The sequence below is a fragment of the Fukomys damarensis genome, unplaced genomic scaffold (assembly GCF_012274545.1).
Source record: "Fukomys damarensis isolate Sample0158 unplaced genomic scaffold, DMR_v1.0_HiC HiC_scaffold_25, whole genome shotgun sequence".
Lineage (NCBI taxonomy): Eukaryota > Metazoa > Chordata > Mammalia > Rodentia > Bathyergidae > Fukomys > Fukomys damarensis.
The window spans coordinates 16006927-16033612 of record NW_022900937.1 but is presented as its reverse complement, the minus strand read 5'-3'; the positions used below and the strand labels follow the sequence as shown (position 1 = coordinate 16033612).

At 46.4% G+C, this 26686-nt stretch overlaps 1 protein-coding gene across 4 annotated transcripts in view; it reads right to left on the bottom strand.

Moving 5' to 3' along the window:
• Positions 1 to 14682: 14682 nt before the first annotated feature.
• The window catches only part of Snx1 (sorting nexin 1), a 38275-nt gene continuing 26271 nt past the window's right edge, over positions 14683 to 26686 (bottom strand). For 2 of the 4 annotated variants that reach the window (XM_010641192.3, XM_010641191.3), the window contains exons 6-15: positions 24721 to 24862; positions 23931 to 24009; positions 22952 to 23027; positions 21011 to 21124; positions 20720 to 20813; positions 19453 to 19658; positions 16746 to 16889; positions 16161 to 16241; positions 15691 to 15762; positions 14683 to 15120 (exon numbers count right to left, since the gene is read on the bottom strand). In XM_010641192.3, coding sequence (XP_010639494.1) covers positions 15070 to 15120; positions 15691 to 15762; positions 16161 to 16241; positions 16746 to 16889; positions 19453 to 19658; positions 20720 to 20813; positions 21011 to 21124; positions 22952 to 23027; positions 23931 to 24009; positions 24721 to 24862 — 1059 coding nt within the window. In that variant the 3' untranslated portion in view covers positions 14683 to 15069. Of the gene's footprint in view, positions 15121 to 15690; positions 15780 to 16160; positions 16242 to 16745; positions 16890 to 19452; positions 19659 to 20719; positions 20814 to 21010; positions 21125 to 22951; positions 23028 to 23930; positions 24010 to 24720; positions 24863 to 26686 lie in introns of all 4 variants that reach the window. The other 2 variants (XM_033756125.1, XM_010641190.3) reach the window with 2 other exon arrangements.

The window sequence follows — 26686 nt, the reverse complement described above, 5'->3', positions numbered from 1 at the left end:
TCCCTCGTTTTTTTTTTTTTTTTTTTTTTTAATTCTTGTCTAAACCCTGCCTTGCTGAGTCTCCGTTCTTGTGGAAGAGGCAGTTCAGGGAGCCACGGTCTGCTCTGGAGGTCACACAAGCCTGGCTGATGGAACTGGAAGCAATAGGTCTCCAGGAAAGCCGTCAAGGCTGAGTGCCGCCGGTCGGGGGGGACACTGGTGGGCCGTTGTAGTCTGGGCTGAGTGTGGCTGAGGTTGGAGGATGGGTTGAGGCCAGCAGTTCAAGGCCAGCCTGGGTCACATAGTGAGACTTTGCCTCAAAATAAATAAACAAATAAAAATAGAAAACTTGAGTGAGATGATCTAAGTCAAGCCTTAAGCATAGCAGATTTTGCGTAAATGGCAGTTTGGTTGTGGGTCTGTCCCAGACAGATGGGTAGGAGGGGCAGGTACAGTGCAGGTCCAGGAAAGAGGGACTGTGGGTAGTTGGACCAGGCTCCTCTTGCCCACTCCTCTGGGCAGGGTCTTCCTGGGGATGTGGCAGGATTCCTACCCATAACTCTCACCCCATATGCTGGCCAAGGCCCCAGCTTCCCTCTCTAGCCCTTCTACCACTGTAGGGTACACATTGTCACTCAGCAGCACCAGGGCAAGACCCCTCTATGTCTCTGACTTCCCTGAAGGCCCTGTGAGGTGGGCAAGAGGAGGCCCTGCCTCCCAGTTTTTTCTGGGGAATCAAACCCAGGAGCAGTCTACCACAGAGCTGTATCTCCAGCCCATCTCCCCCACCCCACCCCACCCCACCATTTTTTTTTTTTCAGTACTGGCTATTGAACCAAGGGTATTCACATGGACATTGAATCAAAGGTTTTCACAAGCCCAGCCCTGCCCCCTCCTTTTGTATATTGAGACAGGATCTTGCTAAGTCCTTAGGATTCCCTGGCTAGACTTATACTTGTGATCTTCCTGCCTCAGCCTCCCAGAATTCTGGGATTACAGGCATGCACCACCATGCCTGCCTAAGGCCTTGCCTTTCAAGAGTCCATACCTGATGAAAGGCCTTGGGGCAGTAAACAGGAAGCAGAGTGTTTTCTTGGGGACTCACCCCCTCCTGTCCATGTGGAGGTGCTTCTGGGCTGCCCCTGAGAGGGGCTCAGAGGGTGACCCAAAGTGGACAAAAGTCTCACCACGACTACATCCCACACTTTATTCCTCCAAATTCCCTTGTGCCGAAGCCCCAGAATCTAGAAGCTGAAAATTCAGGACCCTGATGTCCACTGGAAGGGAAACAACCCACCATGAGGAGAAGTGCTAGGGTTTCATTTCCTCCCTGGCATTCAGGGCCTTGTCATTTAGGGAGTCATCTCCTGACCTGTGGGGCCTTCCCAGCACCTCTTGCAAGGAACCCATCCTAATGATTGTGTGCCCCTTTGTCTCCAAATCTCCCTCTTTTTCTTAAGTCCCTCCCCCATTCTGAGGTCCATTTTCCACCCTGCCACACAAACTGTCCACAGAGCATGTCCTTTCTAATTACTCAGGATGAATTCACTCTCCTGCCATAGTCGACAAAGGACTGCAGCCCCGTGTCCGTGTCACACCTCACTTCCTCTTCACTGCCCTCTCGTGTAGCAGGCTCCAGCCTCAGTGACCTTCTTCCTGTTCTTCAAATCTGACAAATGCTTTCTTGCCTCAGGACCTTTGTTCTTGCTCTTTTTGCTACCTGGACATTCTGTCTCAACTCCCATTCTGAGCCTAAAACTCACCTCCTCAGACAGGTTTCCTTCCTGAGCCCCATCTTATCCCTCTGTATTATTTATGTCTTTGGCAGATGGGAGAAATCATGAGGAATGTTTTCCTACAAAGAGCAATACAAGGTGTAGTATAAATTCCAAAACAGTTTGTACAGTTCAAGGTTATTATAGTATGTAATGATTATTTACTCTGCATCTCCATTGTATTATTGAGGTTATTTTGAGGGATGGCATGGTGGAATACCTTTCTTTGCCCATTGTAACAGTCACCTGTAACAGCACAGCTCAGCAAAAGAAAAGCTTAACAGGTTTATGTTTGTTTGTTTTTTTTTTTGTTTTGCTTTTTGTTTTTTTGAGACAGGGTCTCACTATGTAGTTGAGACTGACCTGGAACTCACTATGTAGACCTCGAACTCACAGTGATCCTCCTGCCTCAGCCTCCCGAGTGCTGGAATTAAAGGTGTGCACCACCACGCCCAGCTCCTTAAAAGGTTTGTGTAATTCAAGTTTTATGTTATGTAGTATCCTTCAGAAATGAAAGCCCAGGCTGGGTGTTGTGGTGCACAGCTGTAATCCGAGCACATGGGAGGCTAAGGCAGTAGATTGGCTGTGAGTTCAAGGCCAGCCTGGGCTCCATAGTTCAAGGCAAGCTGAACTACATAATGCGACCCTGTCTCAAAAAACCTAAAAAAATAAAAGAAAAAGAAATGAATGCCCAGAGATCCAAGGGAAAAATTCTTTTTATGTCTGGGTCCAATGAAATAAGGACAGCTGTGTAGAAATTAATGTGATTGGACAAAAGGGTGTGGTATAATGGAAACAAACTGAACAGGAAACCTAGCAGGACCTGTCTAGCTTTTTCTTGGCCTCACTGTTTAACACTCTGCCCTCCTGGACATGGGGCAGGATCCCTGTAGGGTGAGGAAGAGAGAGAAAGGAGACTACCTTTTCTAGGTGTTTATACTTTGCTTTATTTTTGCAGTACTGGAGATTGAATCCAGAGCTTTTACACTGAGCTACACCCCCAATTGTTTTAATTTTTCATTGTGAGACAGGGTTTCCCTAAGTTACCCAGGCTGGGTATCAACTTATAGTCCTCTTGCCTTAGTGTCCCAGAGTGCTGGGATTGCAGGCATGTGCCACCATGTCTGGCGACCTTTCTGGTTTTTATGGCTCACTTTAGGGCAGTTTCTATGACCCACTTTGGGGAAGAGAAAGTCTGGTTTCTGTGGCTCATTTCATATAGGAGAAAGTAGAGTTAGGCCTTATTTCTGAGGCTCTTTCAATCTCTTATTTTTGTGCTAGAACCCGAGATAGAACTCGGATAGAACCCGAGGCCTTGCACATGCTAAAGCACATACACACACTGTAGCACTGAAATCTACCCGTAGCCCCCGTCTCCTTTAGTTTCAAGTACTGAGCATGGCAAGGCATCATACTTTGGGGTGTCATGTCCTGAGGCCCAACATACTCAAAGGACATTTGTTGATTAGAATGCTTTCTGAATGAATGGGAAATGGGGTATGCTGAACAGAAACTGGGGAGCAGAGGTGTGGAGGGAGCAGGGGTTGCTGAAGGGTTAGAAGGCCTTTCATGTGAAGATGACAAGAATTGTTATTCACCTTCAGGGTCAGACACCTGTCCATCTTTGCCTTTGTCTTTTGGCAGACTGTTGTCCATTTTATTCATTTGCGTAATCTTCAGATATTCCCGAGCAGCCTCCAATTGGTGGATTTTCATCACCAGTTATGCAACTGACTTGTGAAACCTTCGTAGTTAGCCTGCTGCTCCTGATTCTATAGAGACCCATGGTAAGTACAGATATGTCTCAGTTACTTTTCTGATTGTTGAAACAAAATACCTGACGCCCAAAGTTAAAGGAAGAAAAGTTTATATAGCTCACAGTTTGTAGGGGTTTCAATTCATATTTGGTTGGTCCCAAGACAGGGTGGCATGGCAGAGGGGCACTGTAGAGAAGAAACAGTTCTTTGCAGGCAGAAGATAGCAAAAGCAAGCAATTGACCCCCAACAAGCTTCTTTCTGTCCCTTATATTTTATCCAGGCTACCTGCCTTTAGATCCAGCCACTTCTGAAAAAGCCCCACCTATGACCATATGAGGCTTTGTGGGGACATCTAACCATAACAAAATCGAAACAAAGAAAAGCATGATTCTTGACCTAGAGGTATTATGTCTTTGGCAGACAGGAGAAATCATGAGGAATGTTTTCCTACAAAGAGCAATACAAGACGTAGTATAAACTCCAAAACAGTTTGTACAGTTCAAGGTTATTTTCTGTACACTTTAAGCACTGGCCAGTCTGACATTTGAACATTGCTAAAATCCAGATTTATGTGATGAGTGTAGAGACCCCCAAGTGACTTCTCTTTTTGGAATGAGCCGTGTTACTGCACAAATCTTTGTCTTTTTTCCCATCAGTATCTAGCATATGAATTTAGTTTCCAAGTTGCTGAGTGCAGTGCTTAAAAGTACTTGATCGTATTTTCTTGGCCAGAGTATTTCCGAGATTAAGGAGCATTCGTTCTTCAGTTCTTGCAGTGATCCTTGTTCCCTACTGTCTTAATCACTTTCCTAGCTGTTAGGATGCAACATCCGGCCCCTGTATGTTAAAGGAGCAAAGGTTTATTTTGGCTCCCATTTCGGAGGTTTTAGTCACCACAGGGTCAGCAGTGTGGTGGAAGGGCCACGGTGGAGGAAAGCTGCTCACTGCATGGCAGATAGGAAGCAGAGCAGAGGGAGGGCCGAGGAGGGAGAGGCACCCCTCCAGGTCACGCCCCTGGTGACCCATCTCTCCCAACAATACCCTGCCCTCTAACAGCAAGTCAGTATCATACCTCCATAAGCCAATCCAGTCATCTTTCAAGTCCTACCTTTGAGTGCATGAGACTTTGGTGAGGCACCCAGATATAAACTTTTTTTTTTTTTTTGGTGCCAGGGATCAAACTCGGGTCCTTGCGTTTGTGAGGCAGATGATGGAACCACTGAGCTAAATCTCAAGCCCCAGATATAAACTTTAATACCTGTTAAATCTCAGATTATAGAGCTTTGACTCTGTATTTTCTTTTCTTTCTTTTTACTTCTTTTCCTTTCCTTTCTTTTTTTGGTACCGGGGATTGAACACAGGTCCTTGAGCTTGCGAGGCAGGCAGCAGTGTTTTTGTTTTTTTTTTGTTTTGTTTGGTATTGGGGATTGAACTCGGGTCCTTACGCTTGCCCTGAACCACTGAGCTAAATCCCCGGCCCTATGTTTTTGTTTTTGAGACAGTCTCGCTGTGTAGCTGAGGCTGTCCTTCAGCTGTGTAGCCCAGACTGGCCTCACACTCGCAGCAGTGCTCCTGACTCAGTGTCTCAGAGTGCTGGTATTGCTGCTTGCACTACTGTGTCTGGCTTGGGCACTTTTAACACATTCTCTGGGCATGCCTGTGCTCCAGGTTGGGAACCACATGGTATGCAGCGTCTTGACTCCCATGTCATCACTGCTACCAGCCCTGGACCCCCTGCACATGTGAAGGCTGAAGCTCTGTGCCTGTAGACAGGATCATTCCCCAAGCACAGGGCAGGCTGGGGCTGAACATGTCCCCCCAGCACACACCTGCTCCTATGATAACCCTCGTTGTGGGGGCAGCGCCTCATGCCTGGCACACAGGCTGGCTGGTTCACAGCTCCTGGCTTGGCTGGGGCCCTCACCTGCGCCAGTACTGCACAAAGCCCCCTTTCACCAGCGTGGCTTCTGCAGACTTCCAGGCTGCTCCAGAGGTTTGGTTAACCTCACTGAGCAAACAAACAGCTCCTGGCCCAGCAGGCACTGCTGGATTCTTCTTTGCCAGGGGGGTGGGGGGTGGGCAGCCAGAAGAGGTCACCCCAGGCTGCCCAAGCATGGACAGGCCCTGCCCACTCCACCCAGCCCAGCTCTGGTCACCTGCCTACTCCAGGTCCTTATGTGTACCACACAGAGCATGTGGGTTAAATGACATCATCCTTCTCAAGTGTTCAGCATGGGGCAAACAAAGCAAATGTTGGCTGTTGTTTTTTGACCAAAGTACAGTATACAAAACTTTGCTCTTTTTATAAACCAAAACCAGTAGGACACTGGCAACTATACTAATACTAATATACTAACATATTGTTACAAAACCAAATTCTCCTACTCCTTTCACTGTCCTGAGATTGAAAAGTTTGTTTAGAAAACAAGTGTTTCGGCCCAGGAATTTAGCTCAGTGGTTCTGCTTCCCGCCTTGCAAGTGCAAGGACCCATGTTAGATCCCTGGTACCAAAAAAATAAATAAATGAGGGCCGGGGATTTAGCCTAGTGGTTCTGCGCCTGCTTCACAAGTGCACGGTCCCGAGTTTGATCCCTGGTAAAAAAAAAAGGAAGAAAGCAAAGAAAACAAGTACTTCAATAACTATGACCAGGATTTACCTGATTTTTTTCTATATTGCACAACTAAAATGAAAGGCAAATGCATTAATTAGAAGTAGAGGTTGGTATAAATCAGCAACTATTTTGTTCACTGCAACAGCCTCAAAACTCCCACTTAATGCTTTATAAATTTTATAAATTTGAAATAATAAAATTATAAAACACTGATTTTTTTTGGTGTTACTGGGGATTGAACCCAGGGCCTTCCACTGAGCTACATCCCCAGTCCCCCCTTTAAAATTATTTTTAAGGGCTAGGGATTTAGGTTAGTGGTACCACTGCCTGCCTTGCAAGCATAAGGTCACCAGTTCAATCCCCAGTATCAAAAAAAAAAAATTATTTCTAATTTTTAAACTTTATTTTTTGAAACAGGGTCTCACTAAGTTGCTAAACTGTCAAGGTTGGGATTCATCTCATGATCCTCTTGCTTCAGCCTTCCAGAGTGCTGGGATTTTAGGTGTGCACCATCATGCCAGGCTTGAATATTGAATTTTGGAATAATATACCTTAGAAAGAGTTCTGCTGCTAACATGTGAAATTACCGATCTAGCCTAAACTCTCCATTTCCATGAGTGTTCAGGTGATTGAGGCCTGAGAAAGGAAGGGAACCTGGAGAAGGCTGTTAGGAAGCCACCTCCGTGTGAGCTCTGAAAGCAAACCTGGCTTTGGGCTGGCTGGTGACCTGCACTCCAGGGGACAGGCAGGCTCTAGACCTGGACTCCGGCCAGCAGTATCACTCCTCAGAGCTGCTTGTCCCCTTCCCAGATAGGACAGAGGCAGCTCAACTGCTTAAGATAGCATGGGCCAGGGCTGGAATGAGCTGCTGGCAGGGGCTGCCCCAGCAAGGTCCATGGCCTGGCAGATTTTCCTGGTGATAAAACAACTCCTAACACTTCGGAACCGTCAGCCAACCAGGCCTTTGGATGTGCCCAGCCCTGGGGTTTGAGGAACAAAAGACACACACTCAAGTACCGAGTAATTGGGGTAACTGGGCTTATCGTCAAACTACTAGGGCCCTGGAGAGCACAGGTAGAAGTCAGAAGGGACTGAGGCCCGACTCCCACCGTAGCTACCTGCAGCATCTCAGGAAGTTCACTTTTTGGTTTTGTGTGTTTCAGCGGTGCTGGGGCTCAAGCTCAGGACCTCGTATATGATAGGGAAGAGTCCTATCACTAAGTCAAATCCCCAACTCTTGGCTTGATTTTTTGAGAAGAGGTTGCTATATTGCCCAGGCTAGCCCTAATTCCTGGGTCCAAGGTATCCTCTTGCAAGGTGTGACACACGGCTATAATCCTAGCGCTTGGGAGGCTGAGGCAGGAAGAATATTTTGAGTTTGAGGCCAGCCTGGACTACATAGTGTGTTCAAGGCCAGCCTGAACTACATAGTGAGACCCCCTGCCTGGGGAAGAAAAAAAAAAAAGTGATCCTCCTGCCTCACCATTGGGAATAGCTGGGACTACAAGTGTGTGCCCTATCCCTGGCTTAACAAATGCAGTTGTTAGAGTCTTCCATTGATGGTCCCTGGCTGCTTAGCAGAGCTGCTCCTTTGTCTTCTGGATACCTAGTACCCAGCTGGGAAACCCACTCTGCCTGTCTGTGGGAAGCTCACACCGGGCCGCAGACGCTCAAGTAGACACAAGGTGAGGTCAATACCAAATGGGACTTGTCTTCAACAGGCCTACCATGTGGCTTTATTCAGGTCTTTACAGAAACAATTCAGGTTAATGTCTAGGTCCCTCTTGTCCACCCCTATCTAGATGTGTGGGATATGATGGGGCAGACAGGTTGAGTTAGGTGGCCTGGTTGTCTTGGCTCTGGTGTGTAGACAGTGATGCCACCTGGCTGGGTGACAGTGCTGGTAGAGATGTCTTAAAGCCTCAAGCACAGTGCCTGGCAATGCAGTATTTAACAAGTGACAGTTTTTACTGTCATTAATACAGTTAGGCTGCACAGTGGGAAGGGGCAGTCGGGCAGCCTGTCCCCTGCTTTGCACCTGTTCCTGGCTGCCGATGCTCCCCCGAAGGGAGACTTGTTGGCTGGGCCCCTGTGGTTGTTGCTGCCTCCATTCATAATGGAAGAGGAAGCCACAAGTTCTGAAGCTCAGAGGGGGCCATCATTTGGAAACAGTCGTCACAACTCTTTAGAGAAAGGGTCTTTCTCAGTCTGGGCAGGGTTTTTCCTGAACAGAGCACTATGGAAAATGAGCAGCTGGCTTCCTCTGTGATGCCTTGGGTGGGTGTGCTTTCTGACCCAGAAGTCTGCCTATCACAGCCACAGGGGTATTTCCACAGCAGACACGGCCAAATGGTTAGGCCTCATGGGGCAAGCAGCCATCACTATGCCAGCTTGGGGCCCCACTAAAGGCACTGAGCACAGCCATAGATTCTGTAGTAAGGCCCAGTGAACCCCAAATTAGGCCAGATTTCGGGATCACTGGAAAGATCCTGGGACCCCTCATGGGGCATATAGGGCAATCATTTTAAGCCAACGTGCAGCCACAGAGAGCAGCAGGGGACAGACACCAAGATGAGCAGAAACAACGCAGTTCAGGACCTGCTGCTCATAAGGCTAATGAGACCATCTCAGAGGAAAAGACCAGAGATTCCTGAGGATGACAAACCATGGGCAGGAGGTGGGCTCCTGCTTCTGTGCCAGGTGGGGACGGACAGAGGATCAGGAAGAGCTTCCTGGAGTTTAAATATGAAGTATGCCTCAAAGGATGCACTGGATTTTCCACCTGTAGTGAAAATAGCTTTATTTCTCTGATTATAAAGGTAATACACAGAAATTTTAAGCAACATAAAAGAGAGTAAGAAATTTAAAGTAATACAAAATTCCATCTGTAGAAGCAACCATCGTTAACAATTCCGTCAACACCCTTCTCATATATAGTTTTATAAAATATGGTAACATAATACAATTTTTACACACATAATTCTATTAACTGCTTTTATTCACTGAAAAATGAGCTTTCTTCATCGTCACTGTCACCTTCCATGGCTGCAAAATATTCAGTTGTGTGACTGTACCATAATTCATTTAATCCCCTCCTCGTGGACCTCTGGGTCAATTTCAGATTTTGCAACTGTGAACAAGACTATGACAGGGTGTCTTTGGAAGGCCTTCCTCATAAGACTCACAAACAGATGAGCACTCAGCCCTGTCCTCGACCTTGGGAATGGGATGCACATCACCTGACAATGTCCTGTGGTACTGGCTGATTTCTAGAAGCATCTGGGAGGGTCCTCAGTGAGTGTTCTGACACACTGGCAAATGCCTAGTGTCTCTTGCACTTACATGACCCTAACCACAATCTCGAAAAATACCTCTTTCAGACAGGTTACCTAGTATGTGTGAGGCCCTGCATTTAGTCCTCAGTACTGCGCCAAAAAATCAAAAAATCAAAAAATCAAAACAAAAACAACCTTTCAGCTGGAATTGTGAGACTGAGGAGGGCAACAGCTGAGACAGAGCACAGCAAGAACAAACCCTGGCTAACAAGGGCTCTCGGGCCACACAGACATGAGGAAGGACAGGGCACACTTAGAAGCAGTTTGCATGAGGTGGCAGTGCTGTCACAAAGGACGGGAAGTCAGGGCACGGTGAGCTGTCACCTCTCACAGGTGGCTGTGAGTGCCAGCTAGCAGAGCATGTGACCACTCAGTCATTCCGGTCAGCTGTTTGGCGGCTGCTGCTGTGGCCATGGAGTTATAGACATGGGAGCTCACAGAATTTATAGTTTGGTGGGGGACACCATCGGGCCACAAAGCTGGTAACATGGGACACTGCAGGTGACATATGCACCACTCCCAAGGTTCAGAGGACAGGGCTGAGTTGTTCTCATCCATTTATACCTCACAGTTCTGGCTTCCCCTTAGCCCTGCCCAGACATGGAGTAGAGAGCCCTGCCCAGACATGGAGTAGAGAATCTTAGCCCCATCTCCAAAGTGTGTGTCTCAGGCCTGTGCCAACCGCAGTAAAGATGTGTCCTCCTTTGCTAGGAGAGAGGTTGCCGTTATCCTCTGCTGCCCCCTTCCCCAGCTGCCAAATACTATAGCAGTGGGAGAATCCACCACCTGGGGGCCGCCTGTCCCTCGCAAGCTGTGGGCTTCTGCCTTGTGGACTCTAAGCCTTCCATCACCGCTCTGCTCCACCAGACGCTGGCCCATCCTTCAGTTCTCCTCTGTTAAACTCTGAGTCTGCAAAGGCCTCCTTTATTTTCCTTAGGGTTCCCAGCTGCAGATACACTCAGAGTAGTAGTCTTCCGGGAAGCATTCAGAATTACTGCTAGTTATGTGCAGCATTTCCAGCCTATCTTATCTCTACTCTCACTGCCACTGAATCTGTATAAACATAAGGATTTCTTGAGCTTTAAGTTCTCATGTTCAGGTGGAGCCCAAGGGCAAGTTCAGGCTCGTCTCCATACCTCATCTGAACTCCCAGTTGTCCCTCCTCCCAGGTGCCCTCGCCCGTGATGCTCTCTGAACAGAGCACAGCAGAGGCTGTGCGCCCAGGCTGCATTTTCTCCCAGACGTGTCTCTGAAGGTTATTCTCTGTTGCCTCTGATCTTCCTAACATGCTTAAATCTGCTTCATCTTTAAATAAAACAAAGCCTCCTTCTACTGTGTATCTCTACCGCTAATCACTGGCCACCTGTCACATCCAGAGGCACCTCAGTGACCTCACTGCTTCCCCTCCCACCTGCTCTGTGCTTGTTTGCCTCCCACATAACCTGTCCTTCACTGTCTACCCTAATATTGCAGCTGGAACCAGGGAGCCATGCTAGCTGTCCTGCTGCCCTTCAGGCCTCTCAAGCCAGTGGCCAGATCCCAGTGGTTGTGTCCCCCTCTCAACCTTTCCCCACACCGTGGCCCCATCGCCAGTTCCCTCCCTGACATTCAGATGGCTGTGAGGAGCCTGAGGGTCCCTCCTCACAGGTCCATATCACAAAGGGACCATGGCCTTTTCCCATGATAGCTTTCTATACTTGCAGCCCCGTGCCCACAAATGCTTAGAGTCTTCTCGGGGACAGCTCAAGCATCAGTGTTCTCCATAAATCTCTCCCTCCTGAGTCCCCAGATGGAATGACACCTCCCTCCTTTATACCTCTGTCATTCCTGGTGGAGGTTTCTGGCCTAGCACCACTCATCTGCAGCAATGCTTAGAAAATCACAAGTTCTGAGGACAATGGCCCTGTCAGCTTTGGGACAAAAAATTCAAGAGGAAGTTCTGATACCGGAGAAGGAATGGTCCCAAGGAGATAACGTGAAACATCAAAATGATCTCTGGATATAACTTAAAGCATGGAGAAAGTCTTTTAAATATAAGTCTCTTCAGCTGAAGATTTAGCTCAATGGTTCTGCTGCCTGCCTCCAAGTGCAAGGTCCTGAGTTCGATCCCCCGTACCAATAAATAAGCAAACAAATGTCTCTTTAAAGAAGAGAGTTACAAACACAGGAAAGGAGATCAACTAGAGTTATGTTATAGTGCTGGAATAGAATTTTCACTATCAATTCTTTTTCTTTTTTTCATTTTGTTTTTGGTGGTTCTGGAATCAAGCCTAGGGCCTTGTACATGCCAGGCAAACCCCCTACCAATGAGCTACACACTCCAGCCTCACAATTTTCTATTTATGGCATCCCTCTACCTCTCTGGACTTTATATATTTACATATTTTCTTACCCTATCCTTGGAGAGCCTAGCAGCAATGAGCACACTCACCACCCACACCTTTGCTTCTAAATTTCATGCTCCATTAAAAGGAATTCAAGATCCTGTGGAGAAATGGCTGATTCTATGACTTGGGCAGGAAAGGTATAAAATACCAGGAACATCTTGTGCCAGAAAGCACTCGGTTACGAACGTGAGGCAGTTTGAGAATCAAAGTCTTACAATAAGTACAATAGGAGTCCACATACTCATATTGATAAACAAGTGGTTAAAGGAATGAAGAGAGAGGATGCTTTCCTTTGGATGTAGAAAGCCAGTATCTAAATGTAGAGGACATGATAGGCTTAGAAAATCACACTGCTCATTCATAGCAGTAGCTGAATCAGACAAGACTAATTGCCAACTGATGCTAAATATCAAATAGTATATTTTGTTTACACATGCTAGAACAAAATATTTACACGATCTGAAAGTGTATCCCACAAATCACACTGAGGATCCAGCACTTACTTCTGTGACATTTCTGTCCAGAATGTAAAATACTAGCCTAATCATGAGCCATCAGACAAATAACAAATGAGGGAAGTAAAAAAAAAAAAAAAAACAACAACTGGCTTGTATTCTTCAAAACTGTCACAGTTAATAAGCAAGACTCTATCTAAAAAATAAAAAAGGCCTGCGGATATAGTTCAGTGTGAAGCCACTGGGTCCAATTCCCAAACCAGGGGGAACAGAGAGACTGACTGATATATCACGACTCAATGTAACACATGATCCTGCATAAAGAAAAAGAATTTCTATGAAGGACATTATGGGGACAACTCACAAATTTAAATGTGGACCATAGGTTAGATAATAGTATTATGTCAGTGTTCAACTTCCTGGTTTTGATAACTGTACTTAAAGTATATGAGAATGTCCTTGTTCTTAAGGAAATACATCCTAAAGTTTCTGGGGTGATAGGATATATATAATTGGGGAGGACTCATTCAAATGATTCAGAAAATACAACATGTAAATACTATAGATAAAACAAGCCATAAAGCAAATGCAGTAAACACTTGGTAAACAAGGGTAAAGGATATTCCTGTGCTATTCCTGAAACTTTTCTGTAAGTCTGGGATTATATTAAAGTTACCAAAAACCACCCCCTAAAACTGAGAATCCAACAGTACAGGATAAATTAAAATTATGGTACAGTCACTCTCAAATTATATATCCTTACAAATAAAGCTGTGCGATATATAAGGATATAGGAAAGATATTTGTAAATATATAATGCCAATGATAAAAAGATATAAAATATTTTATGTGTGTATTATTACAACTATGTAAAAGTAAGAATAAAAAAAGACTGGAAGGATAAAATCAAAAGTGAGAATAAGGATACTGGGATATAGGGAGAGACTGAGTAACTTTTTCCAAAAAAGTAACCTGTTGACAGAAATATCTGCAGCAATGCCACTTGCGATGGTGTTCCTCAGAAATCAGTACTGTTTTATTCTCTCACCTCTGCCTGTCCCACCCCAAACCTTAGCTGCCCAGCCAAGAGAACTGACATAGCAGGTCCAGCGCCCCTCTGCAGGGCCATTTTTGGGTGGCAAGATTCCCATGGCAGGTGGTCTGCCAATTCTGCTATGCAGAGGAGCTTCCAAGCCCGCTCTGCCATATAGCTGTGGACGTAGCGAGGGAAAGCCTGGCAGTGGCTGAGACTGGTACCCTGCTGGACCAGCAGAGACCACTTAAATGCCCTTACCCTGTGCTTTCCTCGCTGGGCGTGCTTCTTCTGAGCACAGACGGTAAAGCTGCTTTGAACCTCCACAGGCTGAAGAGGCTCTTACATCACCCTATCCAAAGGTAGAGGGCTGGCTCTGCATCTTTCAGGATAGAGCATCAAGTCCTTATTTCTTTCTACCTTAACAACAGTCTGTTAAGGACATGCTGGGTTTTCGCCCTTGTTTTGGTGCTGAAGATTGAACCCAGGGCCTCCAGCATGCTAGCCAAGTGCTCTACCACTGACCTACACTCCTAGTTCCTCAGGCTGGTTCACCCACCACCACCCACTTAGTACTGGTGATTGAACTTTTGAGGCAGGTGCAGCACCATTGAGCTGAATCTCTGGCCCATGAGGCTAAGTTTTGATGGGTGACAACAAAAAAGGTAAGAACGTAAAATTTACCTTCAGAAGGCAAGTCTCAAGAGAGCCCTGAGAAGTTTAGAGAAATACAGGAATAAGAGTCAGCTGCAAGCTGGGTGCAGTCATGCACGCCTGTAATCCCAGCACTCAGGAGGCTGAGGCAGGAGGATTGCTGAGAGATCGAGACCAACCTGCGCTACATAGTGAGTTCTAGGTCACTCTCAACTACATAGTGAGACCCTGTCTCAAAAAAACAAAAACCAAAAAACAAACAACAAAAGTCAGCTGCTTTTGTGGAATAGCTTTTGCCTCTCTTAATATAAGAGATATCTTTAAAACTCTTTCCTTAGAGAAATAGGACTAAGAATTGAACAGATTAAAGCTGGGTGTGGTTGTGCACACCTATAATCCCAGCACTTGGGAGGCTGAGGCAGGAGGATCACTGTGAGTTCAAAACCAGCCTGGGTTACATAGTGAGTTCCAGGTCAGTCTCAACTACCTAGTGAGACCCTGTCTCAAAAAAACAAAACAACAACAAAAGGAGCAGATTAAGAGACCCTCAGAACAGGCAGCTGAGGTAAGTGGAGTAAAAGAAACCCCAATGCCATAGGGAAGCAGCAGCAAAAACCTGGGTAACGTCCTGGTTAGGTGTAACCACACCTGCCTCCCAGCTGCTCCCCAGCCTAAAGCAAAAAGCACCACCATGTTGAGTCACGTAACCTGATTTTAAAATATTTTATTACACAATCATTTCATGGCACCATCAGGAGTAACAGAAAACGTTATTCCCAGTTCCTAAACCACACCCTGAAAAATATACATTTGTATTTATATATTTATACCAATACTCCACCCCTATCCCATAATTCCACCACCTATTGTAGGTCTTTTGCTTAAAGCAGGAAACTATTCTCTTAGGTAAGAAAATATATATGGAAGCTAAATGAAGTACTGGTTAGAGAGGGAGCAGCTGGTTGGGGGCTGGGAGAAAGGAGGGGCTAAGTCCAGAATGCGTTACTGAGGTGCACCAAGGAGGAGGAGGACAGTACAAAAAGGCAGCGTCACTCAGATGGGCTCTGGAATCCTTGGTCCATTAGGAGATGGCCTTTGCCTCAGGAAGGAAGGCTTCCCAGTACTTTGCCAGCTGCAAAGAAGTGGGGACAGTTAAGCAAGTGCCTCATCTAGAGCCTGAGCACAGAGCAAGCACAATGCCATGGCACTCCCAGAGCCCCTCAGCCACCCAAGGCAGGTGTGCCGAGCAGGTGCCCCCGCTCTCCCAGACTCTGGAGTAGCACCGGTTGCTGTCTCGAAAGACAATCTCAGCCCCACCCTGGACAGAGCACCCGATGGAGGCCACAGCTTTGTGCAGCTCAGGTAGCTCCTTTCAATGGGTCCACTGTTCTAACATTAACTGGGGCCTCAGCCTCGGGAGGGCTATGTGGTACCACAGGGTGGCCACTCAGTGAGGAGTTAATTTACAAGGAAAGAAGAGGCAGGGTTTATCCTCAAACACCACCTCTCTATGGAACCAGGACAGCAGAAAAGCCCTGCCAAATGCACTATGCTAGAGCAGCAGGGCTTCTTTCAAAGACTGAGTATGGCAGGGCCCCTCCCTCCCTCAGAGCAGGGACTGCCCATCTTTTCACCAAAGCCCCAGGCAGGGCACAGCCTTTGGAACAGCAGTAGTGATGAAGGTCATGCAGAACTTACATACCTGCTGCTGTGAATACAGGAGTGTCTCAAGGTACTTGATCACATGGTTTTTGAAGTCCTTGGATTTCTCTTTCTAGAGGAGACAGGATTCTACACTGACCATCCAGACAGTTGCTCCTTCCCCTTTTGATGGGATAGTGGAGTTCATTGCTGACCAAGGCCAAACACAGCCTCCAAAATAGAGCCAGCAGCTGGAATAGCTACAACTTCTAGCCAGCCTCTGCAAAGGCTCTGGAAAGCTTTCTTTGAGGGCAGGGCTGGGGTAGAGGAAGGAATAAGGCTGGGGGCCTAGAGGATACATGGCAGCTACAAGCTTTGTTTTATCTAATTGCTCTGGTCCAACAGAGCCTGAGGAAGTTGGACACACACACACACACACACACACACACACACACACACACACACACACAGAGGCCATGCCTGCTCATGAGAACTGGACACTAAATGAGAAGTTAGGATCTTTTATCTCACCTCAAATCTTATCACTTCTTTCCGTACCACTGTTGAAATCCTTTCGAAGTCCCTTTCATACTGAGTCACTCGAGACTCCCACTGGGAAGAAAGAGCACACAAAAGACCCTTCAGGGTAAGTGGTATTGTTATTAAACCTTGGCGTTGGGGCAGCAATTCTCCACGAGACCTCAACTGATCACTCTCTGTCCCTCGGTAAGATTAAGTGCATACGAGATTCAGCTGGTAGGCCCAGATCCAGCCGACCTCCTCAAGGGCTGACTGGAAGGAATAAGCCTGGTCTCCCAAAGAGCGCTGATATTTCAGTAGCTCTTAGTTCAGAGACCAGCAGCGATAGATAGGAGTCCCAGAGAACCTAAGTTTTTCCTCAGCAGGTGGCAGATCTGAATCTCCCAGGAAGCCCTTCCATGACCCCTGCTGAGATTCTGATTGGGTTGGGTGAGGAGAGGAGGAAGACCAGGCCTGCCATCACTCAGCTCCATAATCTTGATCAGCTGTCTTTCCCGCTGTGTGTTCCGAGCATGAGGAGGAATGGGACCAGGGCTGTCAGGACCGGCAAAACAGCCCTGGTGAGGCTGGGCTCACCTCCGTGATCTCGTCCTTGGCCTGCTGCAGCCTGTCAGGCTTGTTGGCCCACAGCAGCCGAGCCTCGGCCTCCCGTTTCTTCTGCAGCATGGCTTGAGCATCCTGCCAGCGCTGCCACATCTTCATACGCTGATCAAAGGCAGCCTGTGGGGAGGGGTTGGAGGAGCACAACCAGCTCTTCAGGCACCAAGGGCTGGGGTGGGGAGTTTGTCCAGCAGCTGGGTCAGAGAGGGACCAAGCAAGGGTAGGCCCTGCAGCTGTGTGTTTGTGCCCAGCTGAGAGGTTTAATGTCTAGAAACACAAGCTTGGGTGAGATCCTCTCCAGTGGGCTAGTACCGTGCTGCTTCATGCTGCTCCCAAGGCTGGATGGCTGGGAGCACTGGAGGTGGTGACTTGATGCCAGTGCCCAGTGCTATGGTTCTCAGAAAAGCCAGTCCATGAGTACCTGCTTTGCCTGAGTACCTGCAATTGCCAGGAGGTAAAAATCCAGTGGGAATGAAACCTATGGTTCCACTTTCATGGAACTTACCACATAATGGGTAACGCATAATGGAAAAGGCCATCATTAGTTTAGCAGTTACAAGGAGGTACATACATATGCAGAGCAGTGGGAAAACAGGCAGAGCACTGTAACAGAGAGCTAGGGACCTAGCCTAGCCTGGGAGGTATGTCCAGGAAATCTAAATCAGGGAAGCAACTTTTCAGCTGACACCCAAAGAGCTTACCAAAATATTCTTTAAATAAACACATCTGCCATGGTGCCACCTGCCACGTGCTTTTGTTGCAAGTACACATTCACCTGCTCTAGACTATCAAGGCCGCTAAGGAAGCTCCCCAAAGTCTACCTGCTGGGCTTCCAGTCCCTCACACAGTAGGCATTTCCAGAGAAGGGGAACTGTCCGCTAATTAAACCAGCCCCCACTCCACACTTGCTCCGTTGGCCTCAGAAGCAGCATGGATCTAGGTCTTCGCTCGGCCAGCTTCCTAGCCTGTGCCACTTGCTCCTTTCCTTACAGAAGTACCCTGTATAACACTGCATGTGGTGATGCACACCTGTAATCTCAGCACTAGGGAGGCTAGGGCAGAAGGATTGCCATGAGTTTGAGACCAGCTTGCACTGTATAGTGTGAGCTCAATGCCAGCCTGCACTATATAGTGAGACCCTATCTCAAAAACAGAAAGTTGCGTGAATGTTTTCTGGGCTTTCTTAGCATGGACCTTTGTGAAAACTGGAGCCTTAGGAGTGCAGTGCCACCAAACAAAGGCACCTTCTTCAGCACTGTCACTTATTGCTCTGCTCCTCTGCATTTCTAACACCTCAAAGTCAAAGAGTCAGGTAAAAGGTGACTTCATATTCAAGAAAGACTCCAATCTACCCCACTGGGCCAAGAGTGGTCCAAGTTCAGAGAAGGGCAGGAAAGAAACTCTGCTCGTCTCTGGTGCCACTGCCCACTGAGGATGTGAGAGGGCAGGCGAAGGGTCACATGGCCAACTTGCAGTTCTGAGACCTAAGGAATGTGTGCCCAACCCCAGCCCTGCCCCCAGAGCTCCAGACTGGCCTCCTCGAACCCCTGCACATGCAGGCCCACCCTGCCAGGGTCATGTCCCAGAGTGGTGCTCTCACAGCAAGTCTCCCCTGACTAGGGCCCTTTCTGGGCTGGCTTTCCAGTCTACACAGTCTGACCAGTTCTGAGAATTCCTGTCAAGCCTCTGATCACTGTAGAGTTAGCAGCAAACCAGAAGCAAAGAGAGAGGGGAGTGGACACTTAGCAGCCTCAGAGGCTACATTAGTAATACTTCTGTGGAGGAGGTGGGAGCAGCTCCGCTCCTGACACAACACAGAAGCTACCTGCTGGGGGATATGTCCAGGATGAGGACAGGGGTAGCACTGTTCTGAGAGCTCACACATCCTGGTCCCAAGCTGAATCAGGCACAGATGGAAGTCCTTACAGGGCAGGAACCAGACTCTCTTTTGGTTCTTTCCTCTGACTCAAGGAGACCATGAGAGAGCTAATCCCAGTGCCCCTATCAAGCTTCCTTAACTGCTCTGAGAACTCACTGGTGGCAGGACTGCCCAGGTCACCAGGAGGGTTTGGAGACAAACCCTCCGGGCCCTTGGCCATGCTTCCTCCCCCTCATGCAAGGCCATCAAGCTGGTTCTTTGGAGTTACCCAACTGCCCACACTGGAGGGACAAGTGGAAGCCAGCAAGTGCTCTTACCAGAGCAAAGCCACCACCTACTGTTTTTGTTCCTTGGTGTTGCGTTTTGTACTGGGAATCACTTGGGACCTTGCAGTGTACCACTTAGCTAAATCCCCTGCACACTACACACTGTTCAGGAGACAAAGACCAAAGGGCCGAGGAAGTCACTGCTTCAGGGAGCAACACAGCAGCAGGCCTGTGATAAGCCTCTTGGAGAATGGAGCACTGGGAACACTGTCCCGCTTCTACCATACAGGGAGGTACTTTCAAAGTCAGGAGTGATCTTTTCTCCAAATGCATCTAGGAAACTCACTGTGGGTCTCCAAATAACTCAGTGACAACTAGCTAACAAATGGACTCGATTTACAGGGTACTTTCACTCTTAAGAGTATGCCTATTCATAAGCCACAGAGAGATGAAGCTTTCTTGGGAAGGGAAAGAGCTCAGGAGAGACCAACTCCATCAAGGGGAGCAAGAGAAGGAAAGGGGAATAAGAGAAGCTTACCCGGACTATGGCCAGGAGGCGAATGTAGTCACTCAGGAGCTCAGCAAGAAGGAAGAAGTCACTGTTGGCCTGTTCCTGGTGGAGCTGCTCAATTTTTTCTTCCACCTCAGCCAGCTGGGAGAGCGCCCTTGACAATGCCGTGTTGTCCTCAGAGCTCCCAAGCATGGCTAGACTCTTTGCAAACTGGGCTGTGTTCAGCGCTAGCTCTGGAAGGAGGAAAAGACAGCAGAGGCCCCTCTGATCTCTCAAGGAAAAGAAGAAGGTGGCCTTGTACAGCATGCCTTAACAGTGCTGTGTCCTGCGTATCTCACAACTGAGGGCCAGGTGGGAGGAAGTGACCTGGTCAGAGGAGCAGAAGGGAGAGGTACCTACTGTCCTACGCCTCATTAGGTTAGGACTGCTTGAAGCAGGCAGCCTTGAAGAACTGAGGGCCAATTAATATGAAAAGGCCACAGAAATAATTCTTACTTTTATGTTAAAGCTTATGAATTGCAGCCTTTCTTCAATGTTCTAGAGCAAGGAAAACTTTTTCTACAAAAGGCCAAATAGTAAGTGGATTTGCGGATCGCACATTATCTCTGCTGCCTATTCTTTTTTCTCCTCACTCCTCCCTTTAAAAATGTGAAAACCATTCTTAGTTCGTAGGCCAGGTCGGTTTGCCGCTGGCCTCACATTAAAGGTCTATCTTTCAGACTTTGTTTTGTTTTTTGGAGACAGGGTCTCACTGTGTCGTAGTCCAGGCTGGCCTGGAACTCACAGTGATCATCCTACCTCAACCTCCTGACTTCTGTGATTACAGGTGTGTGCCACCACGCCCAGCTCTAGATTTCTAATTATCAATATGTTTAAAGCAGAGAAGGAAAGCATTCAAACTTGGAAAACTTTGACAGCTCTTAAGTAAATCTTACCAAAGAAAGGTAAAGAAGGGTTAGGAGACATATAGGCTTCCCTACCTTTACACTGCTGGTATGACGTAGCTAAGGCACGTGTGACATTATTTTGGATGCCAGCCATGAACTCCAAACCTATCAGAAGCCCTCATCCGAGGTCAATGTGTATCTGGGACAGCTTCCTCGCCTCCCTCCCAGGTAGAAAGCCCAGGGCCCACAGTGGCCTATCTTCTTTTAAGATCAGAACACCAAGGACAGGGTGGGCTGAGAATTTCAACTTGGATGGCTGAGAGGCTTGGGAAAAGCATGCCCTCCCACCTCCAGCTCACTGTAGACAACAATTCCCCCCAGGTCCCAGTATGTTTCAGAGGCGTTACCTTTCCTGTGGTTGACTAGTATTTCTACCACAGTGTGCAGTTTCCGTAAGCGCTGCTCCTCACACTCTACCTCCTGGAGCTTCTCCTCAAACCACTAAAACACACAAGCCCAGAGCAGAAGTGGTTATGTGTGGAGGTGCAGAGCAGTCTTTTCCTAGCAGGTTTTGTTGTTACTGTTTTTTCTCTGAAAGGAACTGAATTTTTTTCTTAACTGAAAGTCTCTGTCAGACATTTAAGGACTTCTGACTCAAGCTAGGGGTGGAGGAAGCTGAGAGGCACAGAGCTACTCACAATGTCTGATTCATTCATCTTGATGGTCATTTTGCTGACTGCATCTGTGGCTTTGTTGAACATCTTGAGGAGACCAGCACTGCTCAAGGTCTGGGTACCCACAGCGCGTGGCAGCTATAAGACCAAGAAGGCGGGGATGCCAGGTTATCTGCTGCCCCTATTTTAGGTTCAGAAGAATTAGTATCCATCAGATGATAATGCCCAAAACTTGCCAAACAAATATTTGAACTGTAGATAGTTGTAATCTTAGGCAGTTACATCAGTCTAAAACTAGTATATGAAAATAAAAAATTAAAAAGCCATGTTAAAAAGAATCAGTAAAATTTTCAGGTTTTGATATTATTTGTAGGAAGACGGAGTGTTATGTGGCCAGGTGGCCTCACACAGAGTCTGTCTGCCCATCTAGGTATGGACTGCTTAAATACCATGCATACTTTTGTGAAAAGTCGGCAGTGCCTTTGGGTTAGCCTACTCTGCACATAGCTGGACTGAAAGCCCTTAGAGACTTTGAAACTGTGTTATGAACCCACTGTGGTTTCCTCAGTGAACAAGTGTCAAAGGACAGAAGCATCATTTATTCAGATCGAGGCTACTTTTACTTTGTAGACTATGTTACAAAGTTAAATTTTAGTTCTCTGGACTTTAAAAAGAAAGTGGTTCTCAAGTTGGTACTATCTCCCCTCCAGGGACATTTGGCAATGATCTGGGGATTTGGAGATGATCTGGGTTGTTACATCTGGGGAGCGAGGGCTCCTGACATCTACCCAGTCCAGGCCAAGGATGGTGCTAAACTTGCTGCCATACACAGGAGGCCCCAACCACAGAGCATAACCCGGCCCAGGGTCCACAGTGCCGGTGTGGATGAGCCCTGCTGTAGGAGTATGGAGGAGGGACAAGGCAGCTAAAAGAAAGAAAGGATTCAGGAACACCAAGAGGAAGAAGTAAAAGATTTAAAGCACTTGACAGACACATCTGTTTGGTACTGGGAATCAAACTCAGGACCTTGCGCTTGTGAGGCAGGCACGGCACCACGGAGCTAAATTCCCAGCCCTGAGACATTTTAATTAAATTCATCTTAGAAAAGAAAAATCCCAAACATTTAGTATACATTTTTTTCATTTGAATAATATTCCATATAAATACATATTAGAGAAAATTTAAAAATGAAAATGACAGTTTTGTCTTGTCACTTGCTTCCTCCTAATTTTCTGGGATTAAAATACTGTTTTATTCTAGTGTTCCTTTGATCCAGAATGACTTACTTGTTACTTCAAAGATATTTATAAGCTATTTCATGCATCCCGTTTTGTAATGCCTTTCACAGATGCTTCTATGTACTAATATTTCTGCATACCTTCTATTTATGATGAGGAAGTATTTACTGTTTGATATTTTATTTAGTTCTTTAGCCATTAGCAACTGGACTATCTCCAGTTTCTCACAATCTCACAATAACCCATGCATAGCCTGCCTGATAACAGACTGTCCACTCAAATCAACACTTTTTTTTTTTGTACCCGTGATCAAACTTGGGACCCTGCATTTGGGAAGCAGGCAGTGGCACCACTGAGCTAAATCCTTGGTCCTGGTAACTGGTTTTTAACCAATGCCCTTTCAGCTTCTGGTACAAAATACTCTTTCAATCTGAGCCAAGTAACACATAAAGACATACCATAGACCTGCCAAAAAGATCACTGTTAATCCAGGAAGATAATACTAGGTTGCTGTTGGACCTCTACAACCAGTTGCTTGTGACTCCAGGCATAGCTACTTTTATTTTAAAGCCTGAAAACTATTTGCCATTCTTGGGTGCTCACATAAAAACTAGGATATATATAGTCTGGTACTGTATATTAGGTGCTCAAATAGGTTTTGGGTGAAAGAACTAGTTTCATTAGGGTTAGATACAAATTATGAGATTCAGTTTTGTATAATACTAACCTCTTCTTTTTCCAAAAATTCCCTGACATCAGGGTCTTGTAACATGGTAGGATGGTTCACAACCCTCTGAAGGTACCTGAAGGGTAGATAGTTTTCTGGTTAGCTGATCTGGCCTCAGAAGGTTCTGGGTGTTGCACAGTGCTGGCAGGTGGGGTACCTTATCTTTCACTACTTAAAAGGTTCTGAGATACAGCACTTCAGTAGGACTGTGCTTATAAAGCAGAGCTCTGCTTTTAAGTGCATTCAAATTCATGTTCCAAAATAGAAAGGGCAAACTAACTGGTGAGGGCCAGGCATGGTAAGACACGCCTTTAATCCCAGCATTCAGGAGACTAAGCAGGAGGACCACAGTTTGAGGCCACCCTTGGCTACATAGTGAGTTTGGGGCTAGCCTGAGCTACATGAGAGCATGTCTCCAATAAGCAAGAACAAAAACCAACAAAAATGGTGAGAAAGAGACTTCATGTCAGGCATGCATACAGATTACACCTTGTGAAGCTGAGGCAGGAGGAACCCAAGTTCAAGGCGTCTCAAACTCACTGCGATCCTCCTGCCTCCGCCTCTGAGTGCTGGGATTACAGGCATGCACCACCACGCCCGGCTCAAAAATGTTTTAAAAAGGTAGCATGGGGTTGGTGGGGTGGGGTGGGGTGGGGAAGCCTGGAGATGTAGCTCAGTGATAGCCCTAGCTCCCTCAAAAACCAAACAAACAAACTTTTAAAAAGAAACCTCAGAACCATTCACATTAGACTATTGAAAATGTGACTGTCAGCTCACTCAGAATGGGGGCGGAAAGGAAAGATGGTTCTATGACTAAGGTCAGAAGAGACTAAGGAAAAGTTATTAAATATAATATAGAGACGTGGCCCTTTAATTCACTCAAGTATCATTTCTAGTAACTGAAGCTAACATCTCATAATTAAGTCTGTCTTAGCTTCTTGTTCTCAAGTTATTATAAACATAGCTGTGCAGCTCCCACCTTTCTAGAGCAGCCCTTCGTTTTTCAAGAAATTCTGCAGAAGAAGAATCTTCTTTCCCAACTTTCACTTTTGTCATTCCTAGAATGGAATTTAAGAAGCAAAATAAGCAGAATTCATGAAAAGGAGAAATTTTAAAGAGTCATGAGAGGAAAAGCAACAAGGACAGCACTACAGAGGCTCTTCTGGGCCTGTATGAGTCACAAAGCAGGCCAGAGCTAAAGGTTCATACATGAGAGTTGTCTTTTTTTTAGTAATGGGGATTGAACTCTGGTCCTTGCCCTTGAGAGGCAGGTGGCAGCACCACTGAGCTAAATCCCTGGCCTGAAAGTTGTCTTTTAAATAACTCCATGCACTGAAGGTTCTAAACTCTAGGACTTGCAGAGTATTCCTTTTCCTTAAAAAACCAAATGCCACTGGACTCTGGATATAGATTAACAATCAACTAATGATGATGAAGTTCTTCCCCCAACCCGCAAACCAGTTTAGTACATTTTAATGTAGAGGACAACAATCATTTAACACTACTGGTTAAGAAAATGCAAAACAAACAACAAAAAAAGAAAGTGCAAAACATAAAACTATAGCTAAAGCCAGGGCCTACTCTGCGCACCTAAGGAAAGAGAACGTGTCAGAATATGCTATTTCTCTAGCCCTCAAAAGTAAAAAATATGCTGGACCCGCCTCTTTGCTAACCATTATACTCCACACCCGTACTCTACACGGTGAGTGTGTTTAGAAAGAATGCAAAGGGAGACCTCCATTAGAGCTGCAGACCTCGGGCTTACTCACCGATGAGGCTCTTCTCAGGTGGCGGGGGGACAATGAAGCCATTCTGAGAATGCTTCTCGGAAAGCTTCTCGTAAAGACCCAGAAAATCACTGAATCTTCTTTTCACTGCAAACTGTTTACTTCTGAACATGGGTAAACTTGTCTTGGGGAAAGAAAAAACACAAGGTGATTTCACTCCAAATATGGAATGAATGGATATCCTGAAAGCCATCTAGCTGACAGCAAAGAGCTCTGTTTCCCAGATCCCTGCCCTTTAGCCACCTAGCAAAGTACTTTCTTTTTCCAAGGCAGAGACACTTTCACTCTTGAGCTGTATCCCCTATTGGTACTCTGTGAGTTTCAGAAGTCCTACTCAGAAGTGAATTTAAAGTCATAAAACTAAATGTATAGGATTATACAGACAATTAAACCAGCATGTGGCACATGCCTGTAATGCCAGGATTCTGGGAGGCGGAGGCAGGAGGATCACAAATTCAAGTCCAGTCTGGGCAACTTAGTGATTTAGCAAGATCCTGTCTTAAAAAATAAAAAAGGGCCGGGGATTTAGCTCAGCGGTTTGGTGGCCTACCTTGCAAGCGCAAGGATCCGAGTTCAATCCCCGGCACCAAATAAATAAACAAACAAACAAAACAAATAAATAAATAAAATAAAAAAGGACTGGGAATGCAGCTCAATGCAAAAGCCCTGGGTTCATCCCCCAGTGCCACATGTGCACACACACACACAAAAAAAAGACATCAATTAAACTCAGATACAGTCTCATTCCAGGTTAAGAACACTTGCTCTAAAGACACAAATGTTGAATTAGGTTAAAAGTAGAGTTCTGTGATCAGTTGTAACTAATTCATTACTTACTTAAAGATCTTGGCTGCTGGAATTAAAGCCTAGAATCTGAAGATGAGAGAGACTAAAGAGTGCTGAGCGCTTCCAAGAGGGGAAGGGAGGAATCAACAAGTAGTTATACCTTGGTTCACGAACACTTCTGTTTACAAACTTCGGTTTGCAAACAAAAGTGTTCAGCAAAAATTTGCTTCCATTCCCAAACTCCACAACAGATGACGAACACACCTGCAGCCATCTTCCCCAAAGTGGTACAACAAATTAAGTTCATAAAGCGAAGTTCCATTGTAGTAGCAAGACAATACAAAAAGACCAGTAAAAAGGTGAGGTCTATACCGGAAGGGGAGGCTACTTTATACTCAGCAGGGAGGGAGAATGTGAGAGGGTTGGCCTTGCCCATTGTTGGCAAGGAAGTGAATCAACTGGAACTTTTATAGACTGGCGCTGGGAGTGCAAGATGGTACAGTCTTCAGGAAATAGCTTACATTCCTTCTTTTCACCACTTGCAGCAGTCCTGGTCCAGGGGAACCACCTCCAGTTATATGACCTAGGGAAAGCCTTCCATGGGTGCACTGGAGATGTCAGGACAGCATGTGATTGATTCCCTGTTACAACTAGGAAGGTATCTCACAGCAGAAAAGCAGAAGGATACACGGTAGTGCATCCCCAGGGTGGACTAACCACAACTGCGCCCAACGAGGACAGGCCTGAGAGACACACAGGCCACAAAGGCAAGGTGGCACAGGCCTGTAATGCAGTATTTTCAGGGAACTCAAAAACAAAGCAAAACAGTCTGTTATTCAGAGATACATGTGTAAAGAGAGACAACTGAGGAGAGTAGTCACTCTAAGTATAAAGCGGGGCATATGACAGAGAAACATGAAGGCTGGAGACAATGGTATTATTCTCAAAACTGGTGGTAGATTCAGGACTTAATTTTATTATACTTCACCATGGGCACGTAACAATATAAGGTTTCTTGGTTTTGTTTGTTGTAGTACTGGGGATGGAAGCCAGGGTCTTAACACTGAATGACACACCCAGCTCTTTTTATTATTTTTGAAATGGTCTCAAAATAAGTTGCCCAGGCAGGGCTCAATATTGAGATTCACTTGCCTCAGCCTCC